General features: G+C 39.2%; 3 protein-coding genes across 4 annotated transcripts; 1 reads left to right on the plus strand and 2 right to left on the minus strand.

The window, feature by feature from the left end:
* Positions 1 to 2,978: 2,978 nt before the first annotated feature.
* Positions 2,979 to 11,873, plus strand: LOC129177501 (bcl-2-related ovarian killer protein homolog A-like). 2 transcript variants are annotated; one of them, XM_054768713.1, is made up of 5 exons: positions 2,979 to 3,091; positions 3,634 to 3,937; positions 4,442 to 4,570; positions 8,587 to 8,750; positions 11,079 to 11,873. In XM_054768713.1, exons 2-5 carry the CDS (start codon positions 3,715 to 3,717, stop codon positions 11,202 to 11,204), a joined length of 642 nt encoding a protein of 213 aa, XP_054624688.1. In that variant the 5' UTR covers positions 2,979 to 3,091; positions 3,634 to 3,714; the 3' UTR covers positions 11,205 to 11,873. The 2 variants fall into 2 exon arrangements, with proteins under 2 accessions (XP_054624688.1, XP_054624687.1); XM_054768712.1 differs by having other exon boundaries at positions 2,986 to 3,228; positions 11,079 to 11,871.
* Positions 11,874 to 12,355: 482 nt separating this feature from the next.
* thap4 (THAP domain containing 4) lies at positions 12,356 to 15,306 on the minus strand. The gene is made up of 5 exons (XM_054768714.1): positions 14,546 to 15,306; positions 13,621 to 13,774; positions 13,395 to 13,504; positions 12,841 to 12,944; positions 12,356 to 12,760 (listed from the first exon to the last, which is right to left on the minus strand). The coding sequence occupies exons 1-5, from the start codon at positions 14,568 to 14,570 to the stop codon at positions 12,644 to 12,646; spliced, it is 510 nt and encodes a 169-aa protein (XP_054624689.1). The 5' UTR covers positions 14,571 to 15,306; the 3' UTR covers positions 12,356 to 12,643.
* A 139-nt stretch (positions 15,307 to 15,445) lies between these two features.
* On the minus strand, positions 15,446 to 18,922 carry agxtb (alanine--glyoxylate and serine--pyruvate aminotransferase b). Its single transcript, XM_054768710.1, has 11 exons — positions 18,577 to 18,922; positions 18,187 to 18,379; positions 18,015 to 18,079; positions 17,835 to 17,935; positions 17,685 to 17,755; positions 17,528 to 17,612; positions 17,337 to 17,435; positions 17,187 to 17,256; positions 16,420 to 16,515; positions 15,919 to 16,047; positions 15,446 to 15,754 (listed from the first exon to the last, which is right to left on the minus strand). The coding sequence occupies exons 1-11, from the start codon at positions 18,862 to 18,864 to the stop codon at positions 15,647 to 15,649; spliced, it is 1,305 nt and encodes a 434-aa protein (XP_054624685.1). The 5' UTR covers positions 18,865 to 18,922; the 3' UTR covers positions 15,446 to 15,646.
* Between the last annotated feature and the right edge of the window lie 2,062 nt (positions 18,923 to 20,984).

The raw sequence follows: 20,984 nt of genomic DNA on the forward strand, positions 1-20,984 counted from the left end.
TATCTACCGAGAAAAATGACAGACATCTGTTGAATGTCAGCACTAACACTATTGTCAATATAATGGGCAAACTACTGGTCAGCTGTTTTCCAGCAGCCATACTGGCTTGCACTAAAACAAGCTGTGTGTTCCTCTCTCATCCTGTGACACAACACATCAACTTTTTTTGCCAACTCAACAGAAAATAAGATGCTTCTAAACAGCAACATGTTGCATGCCATCCATAGTGCTAAACAGACTAAGCAGATAATAAACAGACCTCAAGGATTACCATTCGTCGTCAATTAGCCAATTATGGCAAGGTCACTTGCTTGTAGGATTTATGAATGGACACGCAGGCATGACTCAGGATTACTTAAAGCATGTCACATGGTCATCCAGCTCATAAATTGCCCTCACTGACACTGACATTGTTGGAATCTGGTATCTCCATCACTTTGTTTGGACAGAGAGCCAAAACAAGATTCCATGTATGTTTGGGAGGGCTTTAAGTGCGTCAGTATGTGCTACAATAATATGTGCCACGGTCTCAACCTAGCCAATCATAGACAATGTAAATATTGAGTCATCTTGACCTTGGTTGCTATGACGATATAGATATATAAATTCGTAAAGTGTAACTTTCTTTGACGCTTACCTTTAAATGAAAGGAGGTTTCCTTTAGTGCTGTCAGAGATTAACAAATTGAGAGATTAATTAATTACAATTTGTAATTAATTCATTAAAAAGTGGCTTCATAAAGTACGGTATTGTTTTTAACAGATTTGAGCAGATTCAGTCCTAGCCATTTATATTGCTGTATTTGAGTCCCAATTGTACCAATTAAAATCTTAAATTTGTTCCTCGCCTTTGTACATCTTGCAGGTTTTGGTCAACACTGCCATCTTGCAAGGTGGTTAGTATAATGGGTAATTGGACGCAACATCTCTGTTAACCCCTTGTCTTCCACTATGCTTATCGGCCTGCAGTTCATTGCTATCTACTTGGCAACAACATTTGTCAGCCTGTCGGCTGCAGACTTGCTCATAGTCGGCGTTTTCTCCTGAAGTTTAGTTTGGCGAAGAGCTTTGGTATGGCTCGCTTAAATTGGTAAGGTCTTTGCTGCTAACGTTATCTGTGGCTGCACTCGTGACAGGGGCTTTGCATTGATTTGGCAGGCTAAACTTGAGCTGCTTTGGTGGTCAGCAAACTCCTTCTTACAAAGAAGGCATGTCACTCTACGTTGATCAATGGTGCCATTCTGGCATTTTTTCCCCCATTCATTGGACCACTCACTCTACCGTACTCCTTCATTTTCATGTCTCCACTCTGCTACACTCCGCTCCTCACCTTGCCCTCTCAACTACTACTCAGCTGATGCTAAACAAGCCCAAACACAATGACAGCCAATGAATGTTCACTTCAGGGTGTGACTGACCATTGTTTTCCACCACCAACAACTCTAGCACAAGAAGCCCAATGCATAAAAGCAGATTTTTATAAAAAGGCAACTTGTATACAGAAACTGTAAAGTTAGTGATGAATAATTTGATTGGCACAAAAAAACACACTAAATATGATTCAATATGAATTAATAATTATAATTATAATTTCACACCCCTAGTTTTCTTAAGAACTAAACTCTCTGAAACATTACTATTCACCACAACATGATTGTTACTCATCCGCGTTTTTAATGTTTAATGTTTATTGTTCCACTCACAATGACTGTAAATGATGATACCACAATTATTAACATATTAATTAATATTAAAAGTTATCCATGTTGACTTTATTTAACATTATAGGCTGTTATAAACAGGACTGTCCTATTGTGGCCCCGCAGCTTGTTTTTCATTGCCTGTGACATATTCTAAAAATATAACTGAATACTACAACACAACATCATAAAAGCATATACTAACAAAAGTTGAAATGAATGTTAGAATAAATGTTAGATATCACACTAATACTTACATAATACGACACATTACACATATTACGTTCATTTAACAGTTTAAAACCATTTAAAATGTTCACAATAGGAATTTGCCAACAAGTGTCTTTTAATATTTTTTTCAATGAAAATTTTTTGTTTTGTATTTTTTGTTTTTCTGAAAAGCCTGCTTTTGAAAGTTCATTCAATACATTTTTTAAGCTCTGTAGGCCAACATAGTAGGTCACATGATATGTTATGCTAACTGTTTTTCACCTTTTAAAAACTTTTTTTGACGTTCTTACATGGACTTAAAATTTTTAATTATATTCTTAGACTACAGGATGTCAAATATTTGGCTGCACTTTGGACATCCCTGCCTGACTTCATTTCTTGCAAACATAATATAAAATCAATGAAATGCATGCGTTGTATGAAATAATAGAAATGATCAATAATGGCCACAACATTATATAACACCACTGCATAGTTGTTTCTTTTCTTTAATAGGACTTTCCCTTGTACAAAAATAAGGAGTAAACAGCGACTCCCAGCGGACAAACATAAAATAAAATTCTTAGCTACAGTAAAGAAATGTTCAGGTTGGCAGCTGTTTCTAATATTTAGCTGACCTTTATACGAGAAGGGCAAATTAGAAATACCTGTTAATGTGATGCACGGGGGAAAACCTTTCATATAGTTTCTGCAATGTATCCAACATTTCAATGGACTAACTTCCCCTGTTCAATGTACTGTATAATAAACTCATATTAAATATTTTTTTGTGAAATAAAATAAGTTAAAACATAATGTTACGTTCATGCTAAATGAGTCGGTTTACTGGGGATTAAGTGTGCAGCACCTTTGATAACAGCAGGGTACAGTAACATAAAACAAAAACAATTTTATTACAATGAAACAAATGTGTATTCCATTAGATTAATGGCTATTGTATTATATTATGTGTCCAAAGAGAATGTATGTTGATTATCTCCGCCCGAAAAGGGTGGACGTGTTTGTGGGATGGGCGGCCCGACCGGTCCCTCCGGCCGTTTCCTGTCACTGAATGGAGCGCACCCTGCTCGCAAGGTGGAACAACAGGTAGGCGCCAAGCAAGCAAGGCAGGCTGGCGTCCTGGAGGGGTTTTACGCTGAAAGTCGACATGAACATTTCTGGGTAGGAGCACTAGCGGAGCACAGCGTCTACTGCTGGCGTTTTGATTGTGATTTTCATTATTATTTGGCGACAAACGCCACCCAAAGCTTGTTGGAGTGAATGCAAATAACTGCACAGGACGTCTGAGAATGTGCAAGGTAAGCGTGCTACTTACCTCCTGCCTTGCAACGCAACATCCGTTTACTTCGTTTATTTGTAAAAACCCCTTAACTTTATAATGTGATTTTAGTGGCATTATTATTCATCAAATAAATAATACCGTCTTGTGATATCAGTGTTGCATAATACAAGACATGGAGCTCTATCTTGACCATGTGACTCACAATAATAACGCCTACAGCATTATTCTTATGTAAGTTTCTACACAGATTTGTCACCCTGAATGTCTTTATGTGTGATTATTCTTCAAATAAAGCATCTAGTGTCAGCAAGAGTGCAAGAATGTGGTGTGACTTGTGTGTACTTGCTTTTAAATGCTCATTTGTGACCAATTATCTTTGCTTCTATTAATGTTATTCATGTTTTTTTTTTTATCCTCACAGTTGCTTTAAATTTTTCGCCTGAGAGAGACACACACTTGAAGACGTGGGACACTCCTTGACCCAGATCCCCTGCAGGAGGTCATGGACGTTTTACGCAAGTCTTCAGTGTTTGCAGCAGAGGTCCTGGAAGTATTTGACCGATCTTTGACCGAGAAAGAGCTGGTGTCCCAGTCCAAAGCCTTGTGTCGGGACTACATTCTCTCCAGGCTCAACCAGAACGGACTGGGATGGTCCAAAAGTGAACTCAATCTACAGCCTTCGAACTCTACTCTTGCCGAGGTGTCTTTTGTGCTTCTCTGTCTCGGTAAGACAATTTTGGAAGGCACCATGGTTTCTTTCATGGAAATGATTGCAACAATATGAAACAGTTATATCACATCTTGTTGATGCTACACTGGCTTGTAATAAGGAGAATTGTGTTTATCATCGCTGTCAACCTGCTTTAATGGTCTGTTGTATTCTAAAATGCTAAATTGACCCCAATACGATGTTACTTTTCCCCTTGTTTTCTGGGAAAATGTGAGTCGTCTTAGATTCGGCTTCTAGACATTTATACGTGCAAACCAACGGGTGCGACTTCTCCCCCGCCAAGCGAGTCAGAGGTTTTCTTCCTCTCACTCACACAGTCTTCTTTGTGATGTATTTCAAGGCAATGCTAAGTATATAATAGTGTTAGCATTATAATCTTTGCAAAGGCAGGTGGAAGAAGAAGAAGAATATCAATTTGCATTGTGGTAATGATTGTTCTTCATCCATTCATATTAAGTGTGATCTTCTTTCTTGTCTATGGGTTCCTCCTGTTACCTAGGTGATGAGCTGGAGTGCGTAATGCCCAGTTTGTACAGGAACGTAGCCCGGCAGCTCAACATTTCCGTTGCCATGGAGAACATGGTTTCGGACGCTTTCATCGGGGTGGCAACAGAGATCTTCTCCACAGGTACATAACTGAGGAGCTATCCTCATTTTAGCAGTCCTATATGACAGGAGCACTCTGCTATTTTTAAGGACTGACTGCAAAAACGCTAGTAAAATATCCTCCATATGACAGGAGTGCCTTGCTCTTTTGAAGGACCTACTGCAAAAATGTTAGTCAAAGATCCTCTATCTAATAGCACTCTGGTATTTCTAAGGAATGTGCTGCAAAAATGCTAAAAAGATCCTCTGACAGGAGCACTCTGCTGGTTTTTGACAGAGAAGGTGGGTGTTATATTCGAAATCCATTGTTAACTAATCATATAATAACCAAAGAGCTTGCTGCATAAAACTTCGGTGTTGGGAAGGGTAAGAGCCTTGTGTGGTTGTCATGACAACAGCTCTGAATCATCACATCTGGCAAGTGTCCACAAAAGAAGAAGGCATAAAAACATCCATGAAAGTAGTTTGGCCACTTTTTTGTTGAACATGTCCATTTGCCAGGAAAGTTTAAATATAGACCCGCTAGCTTCGTTTGACTCTCCTGCCTTTTTTGGGGACGTCCCAAGGATGTGCACATTTTTGGAAGCGGCGTGGGATTCCTGGTAAAGAGCAACATACTTTGACAAGTGGATATAAATAGAAGGAAATTCACATAAGCCTTTTGGCTCAGTATGCCTCATGAATTAAGGCTCCTCTGTTTGGAAAAAAAATATAAAAGTACATGGATTCGTTATCTATCAATACCATATACTCATAATGACCCTGTGCTTTCCCCACATTGACACATTACTAGCTGCTGCTCCATTTATCTCCTTTCCGCCTTCTCCTCCGGTTATCCCCGACAATCTCCTCTCTATTCTTAGTGAGCTTCTGGGCAAAGGGAGGAGGACATGACCAGCTCTGACAGCTACCACGGACACTTTATCTCGTTAAAGCTCGCCTCGGGATCAGGCTGTCCTGTTTATAGCTGCTGTCATACTCTGTTATGGCTAGGATGGTGATCGTGGAAGCCTTGAAGCACTTTAATGCCATTAATCCCACTGGATCTATCATGGCAGCAAAAATTGGTAACCGGATCTAGAAAGGCAGTGACTCTTTTGGCATATTTCAATATCTTGTACACCATTTCCCACTGATCAGCTGTTTAATTGTGGTGGAGGATGACATGGTGGGCTAATTTGAATAATCAACCCTAATGCAAAACGGGTGATTCAAAAAAATGATTCATGTTGTTTTCCTGGGCACTTTGTTAGTTACTTGTTTGTGTTAGCTCTTGCCAAGGAATGGTAGTTCATTGTTGTATATTAATTATCTGTTTATTTTCTGTTTCGCATTGTCAGAAAGTTCTGTTTGACCACCCTCTCTGCTTTTGCACAGTGTGCCAAGCTAGTTAGTGCTGTTGCTTGCAGAGTTACGATGCCATCTACTGGCCATTCAATCACATTGCTACACTGTACCGCGTATGTGACCTGATGGCCCCAAATCTAAAGTAAAAGCGAGTGCAAAAGCTTTCTGTGGTAGACCAAATTGAATTGTGGCGGGCCACCGCAAATAAACAAATGTATGCGACACTGTTGTATTATACTCTATACATTTTGCTGCCTCAGTGGCCTCTTTCCATAGACAACATGTCACACAGTCTTATCAGGTCCAATATGTTGACACGTTATATCATTACAATTTGCTCAAGTGCAAAGTCCACCGAACCAGCTTATTAATAAACACCAGGGTTTGAACCTTTGAATATATAGACATTAACGCGGTGGTTCCCAAACTTTTTACAGTCGTGTCTACAGTAATGCCATGTACAGTACCTCTAACTCAGGGGTCGGGAACCTTTTTGGCTAAGAGAGCCATAAAAGCCACATATTTTAAAATGGATTTCCTTGAGAGCCATATAATATTTTTTAACATTGAATACAAGTAAATGTGGGCATTTTTAAGGAGGACCTCTAAAGTTATTCTTTTTATTGCACCGTACTCCGTATCTTTTTCTTTTTCCAGAATTAGCGATCTGACTATTTGATTTAAGGAAGGGAAGTTCATGCGAATAGACTACCGCGAATAGGCTACCGCATTATCCAGTGATAATCGAATTTTGGTGTTTGACCCGGAAAATATTGGAAGGACAGCTGGCACTGGCTCTGGCCACCCGCATTGTGGTAGAAAATGGATGGATGGACTAAAATGCATAACAAAGTTTTATATTTTGAGTGTTATTTTTAACACTGTGATTTCTGTAATGTACATTAAAAGGTCAGCGAACAAAAAAACAAAAATACATTTTTATCGTGTTAAGACATGTTTGAGAGCCAGATGCAGGCATCAAAAGAGCCACATCTGGCTCCCGAGCCATAGGTTCCCTACCCCTGCTCTAACTCCTGCACACTTAAAAAAAAAAAAAACAACACAGACCTTTTAACTTAATTAACTTTAAATATTGAACAATTTTATTAGTATTTTGCATGGTCACATTTTGATAAAGTTTCACATGAGCACTGATAAATACATCGTAATTATCCTACATATCTTTTATTCCAGTTTGATGTTGACATCCGTTTGCATGGGTTGAATTTGAGCTTCACTTTTTGTCCACTCATGATGGCTAAGATTTAAGTCTGCATATTAATTTAATACCAAATTGTAGGGGAACGTTTAACAATCATGACAAAGAAAAATACATACATGCACACAACTTCATGCTCTGTCTCCTTTCTGCTCTGTTCTCCTTGTGCTGTGAGGTGTTAATTATTTTTATTAATTGTTTTCATTTTTATTCATGTACCCCCATGACGATTGGTGTACCCCCTGGGGCTACGCGCATTACTTTTGAAAACACCGTCTAAAAATTCAGTTAAAACCCTACTTTTTAGCATAGCTGTGGCGGATTTTTGCAGTATAAAAATATCAAAATGGCCCCCTCATTCTTTGACTTTTCAGTTTGCGGGCAATGGTAGAAGAAGTTTGGACATCCCTGGCCCATGCCATCTTTTTAAACGTGAATACACATAATTATATTCGGAGCACATTATTAAAGAAATAAGGAGGAGCATGATTACTTGCATACAAATAAGGATCAAAACTCCACAAATTTAGATACTTCCCTTCCGGTATGAGATTGTGAATGTTATTATAACCTTGGCCAAAAATATTTAAGTTTTACGGTATTATAATTATTATAAAGTCTGTTGTTTTGAAATATCTTTATTGAAAATAAGAGGAAAAAAAACTTTTCTGTTGAACAGTCATTTTTAAACAATATAATTTAACACGATGGAAGTGGAACATACTGTATGCACTTAAATAACAAAAAATATCAGAATTATTTATAAATAAATAATAAATACAATGTAGTTCTTAATGCGTTCTACTGTTACTAATCCTACGACTCATGTCACCAGACTATAAATAGTCACTAAGTTTCACTTCCGTTTCCGGGTCTTGTGATTGTCGTTAGCAACTGTTGTAAGTAGTTGTTGCTTGTTGATGAGTGGAGAGTTAACGGTTTACTCCACTTATACTCGGCTTCTGTCTCGTTCTGAATCACGTCTCCACATTTGGTGACAGTCAACGTGAGTAGTATGTCGACCGACAATGATAACAGCGCGACAGAACCGCTCGAACGACGTGTGGCTTCATCGAGTTCTGCCACCTTGCGCTACCGCGTGTTTTAAATTGAGTACGTCTTCTAAATGTGCATCCCTTTGACGTGAGTACAATGTTTTCACTTGATAATGTTATATTTGGACATTTTGTAATTTACTATACGTTTTAAGCTGCAACGGGTAGTGTCAATATGTGTTCGTTTACACTACAAGCGAGAAACGATGACAAAACGTGGAAAATGTTCTTAAATAGTGTTTACGTTCTTACACATCGGTAAGAAAGCCAGTATCGAGCATCGCTAGTATATTTCTTTTTCATTTGAGCTTTGAAAAATTTGAACTTTGTAGTTGACAGTGGTTTGATGATTTATACTGAGATCTGTTGATACTATTCATATAAGTGACACCCTTCATGTCTGTGTCGCTGCTGCAGGTATAACGTGGGGCAAGGTGGTCTCCATGTACGCAGTAGCAGGAGCCCTGGCGGTGGACTGTGTCAGACAAGGCCATGTGAGTACAGTTCACATCATCGTGGACAGTCTCGGCCAGTTTGTTCGCAAGTACCTGACTCATTGGCTGAAGAGACGAGGAGGCTGGGTGAGTTCCGTTGTCTTATGTCGTCTCTGCTCATTCGTACTGGTGCAATGCTGTGTGGAGTCTTTAAAGGCTGTTTTATTTTGATCAAATTCAACTTACAATTGGAAAAAGCTACATTTTTAGGCCTTGAGTGTACATTTTGTTAAATATCTCCCTATTTTTGTGCATCACCACCGTTTATTATGCTGGTTTTTAAGTTGCGAGTTAGGCAGGTGGACCATTAACCCTGCGAACGGCTGGCGACCATGTCCAGGGTGTACCAAAGTCAGCTGGTGACTTCACTGGACCCTAGTGAGGATAAGCAGCATAGAAAATGAATGACTGGATGTTTGTTTTGATAGAATAATAACAAATGACCGTTTTTAGGAGTCCCTTGCCACATCGCTGTTGAATTTCTGTATCATGGCTTGTCTAACATATATTGCATGCTCTTTCGTGCTTGCATATAAGCTGTTATTCGTCAAACAATATGCATATTTAAGCAAATTTGTATGTATTTTTGCCAGAATTAAGCATTTTCAAGCATAAAAATAGCTAAATGAACAAAAATACGAATGTATGAAGAAGCCATTAAGCCCTAGGTTCCCAAAGTGGGGTATGCGTACCCGTAGGAGGACGCAGATTGCCGTAGGGGTGAAGTGAACAAAACTTAAAAACGGCTTGATGAGAATGGCGTCGGACACTTAGATTTTCGTAATGCGCTCGAATGCCTCGTGAACAACCACAGCAGGTAGTACAGTGCAGAAGAAAGGTGACAACATGAAGTTGTTCATTGTTGTGTGTGCGTTAAATGAACAAATAAGTAAGTTTGATGATGTTGTGCATTGAAAGTGTTTAATCTTGAAGATTTTTGAATATATTTGATATGTGCTAATTGAGAGCTGGTATTCTTAAATGGTGCTGTGACTAATTAGTGTGTTGACCAATTAGTGTGTTTTCTGAGCTGTATGAGCCTGTCATTTGTTTATTGACTGGATAAACTATGTTAGAAAGCCCCCAATTTTGCACACGTAAGTAAATTTATGCGTTCACGAATAATGTGTTACAGCGGTCCTTGCTGTGCATTTTTGTTTGGTGCATAATCTCATACTGTATGTCCATTTGGCTCGGTAATAAGCCTCATTATGAGCCTCTTATGACATCACCATCAGCAGTGTAGTGCATCAACGGTGAGCTACGCTCCACTTGGTCAGATTTTGGTGATGAGGAACGTGGTTCCGGTTAGTTGCTGGGGCACTTAAGTAAAGAGTTTGGTTGCTCAAAACAATATACGTTCAAAAGAGTAATACATTACAAGTAATACAAGCATCGCAGCCATTTTCATCACATCCAACAATCGATATCTGATAGCGCGCAGTGATACGAACAGAGAGAAAGTAACGCAGAGCGATTTGTGAGGTGTGATTTTTTTTCGAGGACGCATTATCGTGATGCAAATGTATTATTCTTTTGAACGCATATTGTTTTGAGAAGCCAAACTCTTTACTTAAGTGGCTATGTTCCTCATCACCGAAATCTGACCAGAGCTGGCCTCACGGGACCAAGCGGGGAGTAAGTCACTGTTGATTTTATGTCAACAATATTTGTCTTATTTGTGTCTTATTGTCTTATTTACTTTTATTATGGGTACTATATTGGGTAATATGAGTGTAAAGGTGTTATTTCATGTCTACATGGCTCTAGAAAACATATTTAGAAGCTTGTAAACAAGTTTTCTATGCCATAACTATGAAAATATAACATAAGGAATCCTACTTCACAGAAATTCACTTATCACAGTCAGGTCCAATTAGGAGCGATAAACAAGGGATTACTGTATTCATATTAAATTCATACTTGCCTTGATAAATACATTGTGTTTGGAAAGTTGCTGTGTCAGTTATGGTAAAAGTCATTTAATTAAAATACAGTATATTAAAGCAAAGTTAAATAATAGAATTCAAGTTATATGAAAAAGTAAAGTACCTGAATAAAAAGTACAATGACAGTAATTTCACTGCTTGCTGCCTTATTAAATGTTGGTAAATAAAAAATGGTAATTAAATGTTGTGTTATATCTTGTAATTTATAAGCAGCAACTGTTGACAAATCATAAATTTAAAATAATACAAGTATGCTATCCAAAATGTAAAATATGCAGTCTTGTAGTCATAATTTAATAACACAAGTGATGAAAGGCATTATCCATGTTTTTAGCCATAAAGTATAACATCATGATATGACCTCCTTACCTGACTTTTTTTTTTTTTTTAACCAATTGAGGTCTTTTTTTCCCCCAAATTGAAGCCTAGTACAGGTTGAACTGTCCAAATGATGCTTCTGCTGCAGGTGGAAATGACAAAATGTGTGGTGAAGAAGGACCTCGGCCATGAACACCACTGGCTTTCCTCGGCCCTGGAGTCTCTGCGCTACTTCCTCACCATGATGTACGTGTACATCATGAAGGACCAGTGACCCACACCGCCCCCTTGGAACCTTTATTGTTTTGATACCACATGCCAATAAAAGACATCCGGCCCCGGTGATCTGACTTTTTGCTGAATGGACATTGACAAATGTGTCATCAGCATCTTTTGGCTTCTGTCACATGACTCTGCACGTGATTGCGCTTCATCCAAAGGGTAGTCGCAGCGGGAGCTAACAATTTGTAACACACACACACACACACACACACTGTTCTTCTATGAAGTCGTGGTGGATCTCTGCATTGAGATGTGGCAAAGAGGTATTTAACTGAGGCCTTTACACCTCAGCACGCTGCAATATCCTATCTCCTGCTTACATCTAATGGCTTTAATCCATAATAATTTCACCAAGAAATGCTGGGTTGGTCTTTCAGGGTCCAGTTTTTTGGCCAAAGCACGTCTGCACAGAGAACTTGTGTGCATATTTTATTGGTGTGTTTTCCTTAACTTTTAATCTGTAAATAGATTATTTATGATTTTATTTTTTCAACAATTAAAGCCATAGCAGTATAAAAAACTCTTCAGAATGTTGGTGTGATATGCTTGGTGTTTTTTTTCTCCTTCTACAGTGTTAATGTGTATTTGTATGATTGTTTTTTCTGCAATAAATCAAAAGTTTTACTTTTTAAATTCTTTTCTCATTGATCCATTTTCTATGGCGATTATCCTCATTAGGGTGGCGGGGGTATGCTGGAGCCTATCCCAGCTGACTTTGGGCAAGAGGCGGGGTAAACTAGTCACCAGCCACATATTTAGAGTTGCCAATTAACCTAACATGCATGTTTTTGGAATGTGGGAGGAAACTCACGCACGCACGCAAACATGCAAACCCAACGGGGATTTGAACCCAGGTCTTCCCGATCTCCTGACTGTGTGGCCAACATGCTAACCACTAGGTCACCGTGCGCCTCATTTTGTCATCAATACCCAAGCTAATTACGCCCCTTGTTGCTTAGTGGAAGTCATTAAAAAACCTGTTATAAATATATTATTTATTATTTGCGGCATGATGGTATAGCCAACAAATAAGGAGAAAAATATCATTACAAACAAATGAGTACAAAAAATCTGATGTGTGTTTTGATGCATCGGATTACCTAATTTGCTTCCACAAGTAAACCATAAATGAAACCATTTCACTTCAAAAACATCATTTATTGACAAAAATTCACCCACATGAAAATAAACGCAAGACTCAGCTGTCTTTATACTTGATGAATATGGAATTTAACATGCATTCAGCATTGTTTTATAAGAGTTACAGTAAACATGCACAAAAAAACAGACAATTACACATTTAGAGCAGTTTAAGGATATGACATAAACCGAGTTAAAATAACCAACTTCTCATATCATCTGATTCCTATTTAGCAACATGTATTATGGGTGTCTACTGTAATGCATCAATGAGGTGACCATCTTTTTGGCTCAAGATGTTCGTACGTAAGTGATGTGCAAGTGTTCTATGAGTGGCTGGTTGTCTGTTGCCATGGAAACCCTCTGCTCCAGTCTCCCATCTGCTTTGAGCTGAAACACTCTTGAAATCTAAAAGAAACAATGGGAAAAATTCTAGGATTTTTGCGTGTTCCCCACCCAGATGAGTCCAATAAATATGAGATAGGCACCTCCTGTACATGCGGTTCCTTGGCGAAGGAGATTCTGGCAACAGAGTGGCTCCGCAGGTTCAGCTGCTGGCCTGTCAGCTCACCCTCTTCAATCTCCACCAGACCTGCATAAAAAAAAAACCAAGAAAACATGCTGACACACAATATTGAACGTCTTATGCTGGCTTTATACACCAAGTTTGCGCTGTACTAAATGTTCACGATATGGTTCAATATTGGGGCACATCTCTTCGTTAATCAAGACCACTCAAATAATTTTATGCTTTATTGGAACAACTTGTGGGAACTTATGTTCCCAGTCCTAATCAAACACCTTTGGGATGTCTTTTGGGACCTCTCTCAGGTCCAACATTAGTAACATTTGACCACACAAATGTTTTTCTGGACAAATGGAGAAAAAATTTCACAGAAACATTCTTGTAGAAAGCCTTCCTAGAAGAGTGGACCAACTTTACTTCCATTTTCACTTCCCGTAGCAGTAATCCAAAGTCATCAAAATTGTGAACTGACTCCCAAGTTGTGTGACTCGGGTCCACACCTCTGTTAGACAGTACCTGAGTTTTGTGCCACAATAAACGCCACTTTATTGGTTCCCGGCTGCATTCTTATGAAGCCACACTCTCTGTGCAGTGGCTTCTTGGAGTCTGCATGGTAGGCATTGAACCTATCAGAGCAGAAGTAGTCAGCTGCCAAGAGGATGCTGAGATCATTTCTCTTAGATATTTGTCGATCTCAGATTCCATGTGTATCTTTACATGTACAAGAGCTGTCAAAACCTACATGAAATTGATGACTGGCTGTCCAACATGGCTGAAGTGGAGCATCTCTGAGTAGCGGAAAGGTTTGATAGTGGGAAAGCATCCCTCCCCTGGTTCATCAGACTGCCATGTACCCATAAGCCAGTCTAGAGGCAGAATGGCTGGGTTCATCTCCACTAAATACAAAACACAACAGGATAGGGAGAATTAATTATAAGGATTAACAAAATGGATAGATGGATACACTACTAAGAAGAAATTGTCATTCTAAGGACCAATGACAGCTAGAAAAAAGAAAATAATATAGATATAATAAAAATAAGAAATAAAATAATAGAAAATATTATAATTAATAAGTATTAAAATGATAAGATACTTCTTATGTTACTATTTTGTTACTATTTCACCTCTGAGGTCTTGGCCATGATGAGCATCAAACATGGGAGTTGTGGTAGTTTTCCAAATAAAACCCAAATAAAGCCAAATAGTTTGTCTGTATTTAAAAAATGTACACTCTCACACAGAAGCAAAATGTATAAAACATTTTTTTTTAATAATCCTGCAGTGCAGTAAGGTGTTGTAACACTACTCATTACCAGCAGGTGGGGATGGCGGGCGACAAGCTTCTCATTTACGGTCTACAGAAGAAGAATGATGGCTGTTTGCACTGGACTGGTTATACGAGGTGACGCTTGTAATAGTTTACTGTAGAAGCCACAATTTTACCTTTAAAATGACGCCGAATACTCCCAGATATATCGGAACCATGAGATAACTTAAATGGGTCAGGAGGACGGTACTTGAAATGCTTAAATTAGCTTCAGTGTCCTACCCAGAGTCACCACAATCTAGTTTAGTCTTGTGTTTATTCTCTCAAAATGCAGAGGAAATCACACTTAAGTTATTTTATACATTAATATAGATTGATAAGTTAAACACGGTCCTACCTGAATGCATTACAGGACACGACATTATGCAAAATCGACTGCAGCCAGAGACTGGCTAACAATTTTCGACAGCTTTTAGCTCTGATGTCTTCGACACTGTCACACACCAGAGGATTATGGGAAATGTAGTTTGGACGCTTGACAGTTTTAAATACCTGTAGGTGAAAAGTAGCCGTTGTAGATCAGTGGTTCCCAAACTTTTTACAGTCGCGTACCCCTTCAGACATTTGATCCGAAGCCATGTACCCCCTACTCCTTAAAAAAACATAAACCATTTTATCTGAATTAACTTGGAAAAATTTTACATAATTAATTGGTTAATTATTTTTTATAGTACTTTGGGGTCAAAAACGTGTATTTTGAATGGTCACATTTTGATAAAGTTTCACACGGGCACTTAGAAATAGATAAGTAATCACCCTACATATCTTTTATTCCAGTTTGATGCTGGCATCCGTCCGTTTCAATGGGTTGAATTTGAGCGTCACTTTTTTGTCCACTCTGGTGGTCATGGTTTAAGTGTGCATATTAATTTAATACCAAATTGTAGGGGAAAGTTTAACAATCATGACAAAGCAGTGTCCGAAGTAGAAAAATATATACATGCACACTCTTAATGCACAAAATAATCATCAGACCTACTTATGTGTTCATATAATGCACACTCAGCAATGAACAGCTCCACGCTTTGTCTCCTTTCTGCTCTGTTCTCCTTACGCCGTGAGGTGTTCAAGCGCACTCGTAATTGTAAGTGTTAGGCGCTAGTCGTTTTTCATTTTTATTCACGTACCCCCATAACAATTGGTGTACCCCACAGAGTACGCGTACCCCACTTTGGGAACCTAGATTGTAGATGTTTCTGAACTGCCTTTTTACTTTACCACACAATGAGGCCAACAATTGATAAAACAATCCACATTTATTGACATCTATCAGTGCATTCAGCATAGACCATGTGGCGTCTACTTGTCAATTTCAAAACTACTCACAAACAAGAAACAGTCTGCTTTGCAACGCATTTACAATCACAAGTACAGATTTTTCACTATAATGGTCAATCTTTCCTTTGTCCGTGGTCACTATGCTGTGGGAATCTGCTCCTTAAGCCTTGCTTTTTTTACAGTTTTTGAGAGCGTCTGCCAAGGCGTGCAGTGCCATGTCAGCGTTTGTCTTCTCACAGTTATACCCCATCAGTCCAATCCGCATCACCTAATGGAAAGTCGTATGCATCAGAATATTGGCTGGAAGTGCATCTATAGTGACTCAGAAGTTAACTCAGAAAGCTGAAGTGATGCTATTAAACTATTACATTGCAACAATAACCCAGGCGAGTCATTTGTTTACTACACAGGACTGAAAGGCCCAATACGCACCATGCCAATGGAGGGGCCCAGGCCACCAGTCATCTCCATATTGTGGTTCTTCATGATGTACGCCAGCAACTCCCTCCAGTCATAGCCGTCAGGGATGGCGATGGTGGTCACTGAGGGAAGCCTCAAATCCTGCAGAGCATTGCACAAAATCAACACTGGAAATGATGAAGCACAAGGTAGTAAACATTACAATAATACATCTTTATTCGTGATCACCCTGATATCGTTTCTTATGGTATTTCTAATTGGGTTCTATTTCAAACTTAGTAAATGGTACTTGTTGAATACAGGAAGTGCAAAAACAAATGTATTAGCAATTGATGTGGAACGGAAAGGGGGTAGGATTAAACAAGCTTTGCTTCTTTTTACTCCTTTTTGGACATGTGAAACTATGAATTGTAGCATGTGATGGATTCCAATGTGACCTGTATGCATGTTCAAAATAAAATGAAACCATTACCATTCATTCAGTGCATGTTATTGCTTGTCTATCTGCCTCACCCTATCAGGAATGAAGAGTTTGAGACCCAAGTCTTCAAGTCCTCTGTACAGGTAGGCTGCCACCTCTTTGTGTTTCCTCCAAGACTCCTCCAGCCCCTGGAGGGCGGCAAAGATCAGTGTTGTTCAGTTTACTCACAATCGAAATAAATATACAAAGTACAATACACAAAATATAAATATACAAAATAAAATAACCTTATTAATAGGATAGTCAGGTGAAGGATTTACAATTGAGACCAATAATATTAAAAAGGTACAATTTTAATACGGACATACAATGTAGAATTCCACACAAAATTTTGGGGAAAATATGCATCAAAAGTTGCACAAAAATGTCTCTTTTTGCAAGATTTCACCTCCGTGAGCATCTAAAGGATTAACTCTGCAATTGTGTTTTGCTTTTACTTTGGTTTTTTAAATGTTATTTTTTTGTGATGCCGCCACAAAACTTGTTATGTAGCTGTAGTGCAGCAACTCAAGTAGTACAACCTATTTGGTTTCTTATGCAAATTAAACAGCTATTTGTTACATGCATCTCTGTCCAGGCTCCTCAGTCCAAAAGTCAGCAAAAATGATATGTACAGTGTAAATTAAGCTGCATGCATTTGAATTAAGAGTGAATGTACGATTTATTTGTTTTAATATCAGCGGCTAACTTATTTTAACACTTCCATGACAGTTAAGGTTTCTGTTGGAAATATGAACAAATTGGAGGTGGACGTGCGTCCTGAATTGATGAGGGATGAAGTCATGTTGTGTCCCCTTACCCTCTCAGCAAGAATTGCCAAACTCTCTCTTAAGGCAAAGAATCCAGACACTGGGCCAGTGTGGTGATATCTTAACATAAATAAAGTAGCGATCAGTGATCTGTGCTGAATCCATTCAGATGATATAATTTAGATTGCAATCAAACTTACATTCTGGCCGGTTTACCATCACAACCCCAGTAGTTGGACAAATGCGTCATGTCAAAGAGGTAGGAGACTGGTTTTGTTTTCCTATTAAACATCTTGTGGCTGTGCGAGGTTAACACAAGAGACAATGCCTGGTTAGTTTTTTTTCAATTCCTGGTGCTGGTGGTTTTGTGCTAATGTGAGTTCTTCCTCACCATGCTCTGTCATTAAAAGAGATGGGTGCCGTGCCAGGCGGTGCATTCAGGGCCTTTTGAGAGCCAGTGTACAGGATATCAATGTCTACCAGCAAAACAACAGGCAGGTTAAATTTGAAAACATATTTTCACACAAGTTTTTTCATCGTCGTCTTACTTTGCTGGTCCATAAAAATAGGCGCCGCCCCGAGTGATGCAACAGTGTCGACAAGGAAGAGGCAATCATGTCTATAAAGATAACACAATAGTAAAGTGGAGTTGTTCAAAACCTACTTGCGCAATGAAATAGATACACTAGGGGGCGCACTTTCTGCAGATGTCCCCAATGCCGTCCATGGGGTGGCATAGACCAGCAGATGACTCTCCATGTGTTAGGAAAAACAGGACCGGCTTGTGTTTCTCTATAGCCTACAGACAAGTGGGAGATGTAGTTTAATTCCAAGGAATCATAGCAACACTTTGCAACACAAGGTTAAATCATTTTTACCTGTTCAATTTCCTTATTGCTGAAATATCCACCAGGCGTTTTCACCATTCTATGTACATTTGCACCTACAGATTATAAACAGCATTCATTGACCAGGCAAATGTATAACCTATACGTCCATTTATAGCGGACCCAAGACCTTCAGTGCGTAAATCCGTGCGTAAAGACATACCCATTCTTTCCGCGATTTCTGCAACTCGCTCCCCCCAGATCCCGTTAATGGCGACGAGGACACTCTCCCCTGGCTCCACCGTGTTAAAAACCGCACACTCCATGGCAGCGTGACCGGACCCACTCATTGCAATTGTCATGTTGTTGTCTGTCTGGAAGGCGTACTGGATTCCCTTCTTAATGTCATTCATGATCTATCAAAAACACATCACAACAACAAAGTTAGTCATTTGTGATCTCACATAAACACATAAAACAACAAACTATCTTAGTTAGGATCTAACTTAAACTTAATTGGGTCTTTTCCCACTCAGCAACCCAAAGTAGTGCACCTCTTAAAGTTGCTTCCACTTATAATCGGGGCGCAAAAAGTCCCAAACAAATGCATTACCTCATACATTTCTGCATGCAGGTGACCAATTATCGGCTTGGCCCCCGCAGCTAAAACACGCGGGGGGATGTTTGAGGGTCCTGGTCCGAACAAGTAACGCAGAGGCGCCTCGAGTGGCCGCAGCATGCACGCCGGTGGCGGCATGGTGACAGACGACATGGAGCGGTCCAGACGCTGCAGCAGCGGCGCGCTCCTGGCAGTTAGTGGACTGTCGAGGCCAGCAGATGCTGCGGCAGCCTGCTGGGCTAGGAGCCCTGCACTCCGGCTAAACAGAGTCCGCTGCATCATGGTGGGTGTCCTGTTCACCGTGTTCGAGCACCACTGTCAGACTGTGATTGAGCCCTGCTGTGCGCGTTTTGAGTACAGATGTAAAAGCAATAGGTCTTTGACCTGTTGGCCATGGGGCGTGTGCGTCATTAGATACAAGTAGAAGGGCACAACAGCAAAGCACTAGGTTAGACTGAGTTCCAAATATGGGTGTTGACAATGAAATGTAGACTATTTATTGCACATTTTCATATGCAGCAATTTGAAAAAGCTCTGGTCCACCATCGGATTAGTTCTTTTTGCGATAATCACCATTTTCAGCCTCTTTAGTGGAATACAACCAAACAAATACTGACATGGTGTCAGGTATTTCTCACTTGAGCACATAAATGTAATGGTGACAAGTGGCGTACAAGTGGAAAAAGAAGCTAATCACCATGAAATAATACTAAAATACAACAAAACCACAAACTCTTTGATAACCTGTCACAGAGTAGCCTACAGAAGTGGAGAGTATGAGGCATGCCGAAGATGTATCATTCTCAGTGATCATACAAGTGTAAAAATAAGTTGAACACTTTGTGTAGATTCATTCATACATTTATTCATAATTTGAGCTGGAGCCTATTCTGGCTGATTTTGACTACTAAAACATATATGTGTTCTACTATTTATTTTTATAAAATTCACACTTGTGGTACGCTGCTCTGGTCCAGAACAATAATAAAAACAAGATACTTTTTTCACATTGTTATTTTTGTCATGTTTGCCAAGTAATTTATGTAAAAAATGGCATTTAAAGGGTCCCTGACATGAGGAATCAACTTTGCTTAAATATGTTATATATTGTTTGTAATTATGTTCTACATTGTTCAAATTTTGAAAGTGTAAACGGTAAATTCGCAAAAATGACATTTATAGCACCAGCCATGACGAACTAGCTCGCAGCTCAGCCTCTTTTCCGGAAGTGACATCATCGGGGTAACACCTCTCAGCTAAAGCAGAGTAAACAAACACTTCTCGAGGTAGATCGTCGACTTGCTTCAGTGTAATTTTCATCAAAATAGTAATCATGCCAAAAAGTGGTGTTGCTGCTGGATGTTCATAGTATCCGAGTGATACTCTCAGTTTGTTTTCTTTTCCAAAAGACTAATGTTTAAGACAACATTGGAAGAAGCAAATGAAGAGAACGGGTGACAGATGGACACCAACCTCGAGTTTTATCCTTTTTAGTGATGATTTCACTGATGACTACTTCGAAGGAACATCTTTACAAAGAAGCTTGAAAGTACAGTATCACTGCATTTTGAAAAAGGATGCTATCCGCCCGTACACAGGAAAAAAACAAGACAGCAAAGAACGACCACTACGTCAAAGTTGGAACAAGTCATGTCTTGTTTACATAATGTCTTCTAAACACTATTCCACGATTGCAACAAGGCTGCAAAGCATTATACACATTATATAAACATCTTTTGACAGTGATATGTTTACTGTGGGGGGCGGCGACGGTGAATGTTCATTGTCGACGTGAGGCCACATTTATAGCCATTAAAACAGGCTATAAAAACCCATTAACAAGCTGATTTAAAACAATAATTGAAAGATAGCAACTCCAGAGTAATTTACAGTTATCATTGTGTGTTTTGAAAGCGACCAATCTCTAGCTCCGTGTCTTAAGGCTTAAGTCAAGTTGTGCAAATTCTCTGTTTCATCTCCAAATGTGTCTTTCTTCTTTTTTCCTCGAAAACTATTGACACACCGCTCAAATCTTCGCTCTAATCACTGTAAATATCCACGTCTTGCACATCGCCATGTTTGTTTCCCTGAGGGATATTCCCGTGATGATTTCACTTCCGGAAATGACGCTGAGCTGCAAGCGAGTTCGTCATGGCTGGCACCATAAACTATAAACGTAATTTTTTGCAAATTTACCGTTTGCTTTAAAAAAATTTAAAAAGTTGATTAATCATGTCAGGAACCCTTTAACATTTCTAGAGAACCTAAATAAGTAGAACTGTACAATTCCCATTTGAGGCTATGCTGAATCCCATCTATTTAGCTCCCACAGTCAAACTTACACACACAAAAATATTTTTAATATCTGTGTTCTACCGTGGTCATATCTGTTTAACATGTTG

The sequence above is a fragment of the Dunckerocampus dactyliophorus genome, chromosome 2, assembly GCF_027744805.1.
Source record: "Dunckerocampus dactyliophorus isolate RoL2022-P2 chromosome 2, RoL_Ddac_1.1, whole genome shotgun sequence".
Classification (NCBI taxonomy): Eukaryota; Metazoa; Chordata; class Actinopteri; order Syngnathiformes; family Syngnathidae; genus Dunckerocampus; species Dunckerocampus dactyliophorus.

Bases quoted from the DNA above. Each gene is read 5' to 3' on its own strand.
- LOC129177501 (XM_054768713.1), top strand. From the start codon at position 3,715: ATGGACGTTTTACGCAAGTCTTCAGTGTTTGCAGCAGAGGTCCTGGAA. The intron at 4,571-8,586 runs GTACATAACTGA...TCGCTGCTGCAG, and splicing joins AACAGAGATCTTCTCCACAG to GTATAACGTGGGGCAAGGTG. The intron at 8,751-11,078 runs GTGAGTTCCGTT...CTTCTGCTGCAG, and splicing joins TGAAGAGACGAGGAGGCTGG to GTGGAAATGACAAAATGTGT.
- thap4 (XM_054768714.1), bottom strand. From the start codon at position 14,570: ATGTCGTGTCCTGTAATGCATTCAG. The intron at 13,775-14,545 runs GTAGGACCGTGT...TTTTGTATTTAG, and splicing joins GTGTCCTGTAATGCATTCAG to TGGAGATGAACCCAGCCATT. The intron at 12,945-13,394 runs GTACTGTCTAAC...TTTTTTATGCAG, and splicing joins TATTGTGGCACAAAACTCAG to GTCTGGTGGAGATTGAAGAG.
- agxtb (XM_054768710.1), bottom strand. From the start codon at position 18,864: ATGATGCAGCGGACTCTGTTTAGCCGGAGTGCAGGGCTCCTAGCCCAG. The intron at 17,613-17,684 runs GTAAGACGACGA...TTTTGCTGGTAG, and splicing joins TATTTTTATGGACCAGCAAA to ACATTGATATCCTGTACACT. The intron at 17,436-17,527 runs GTGAGGAAGAAC...AACCTCGCACAG, and splicing joins TCTTTTAATGACAGAGCATG to CCACAAGATGTTTAATAGGA.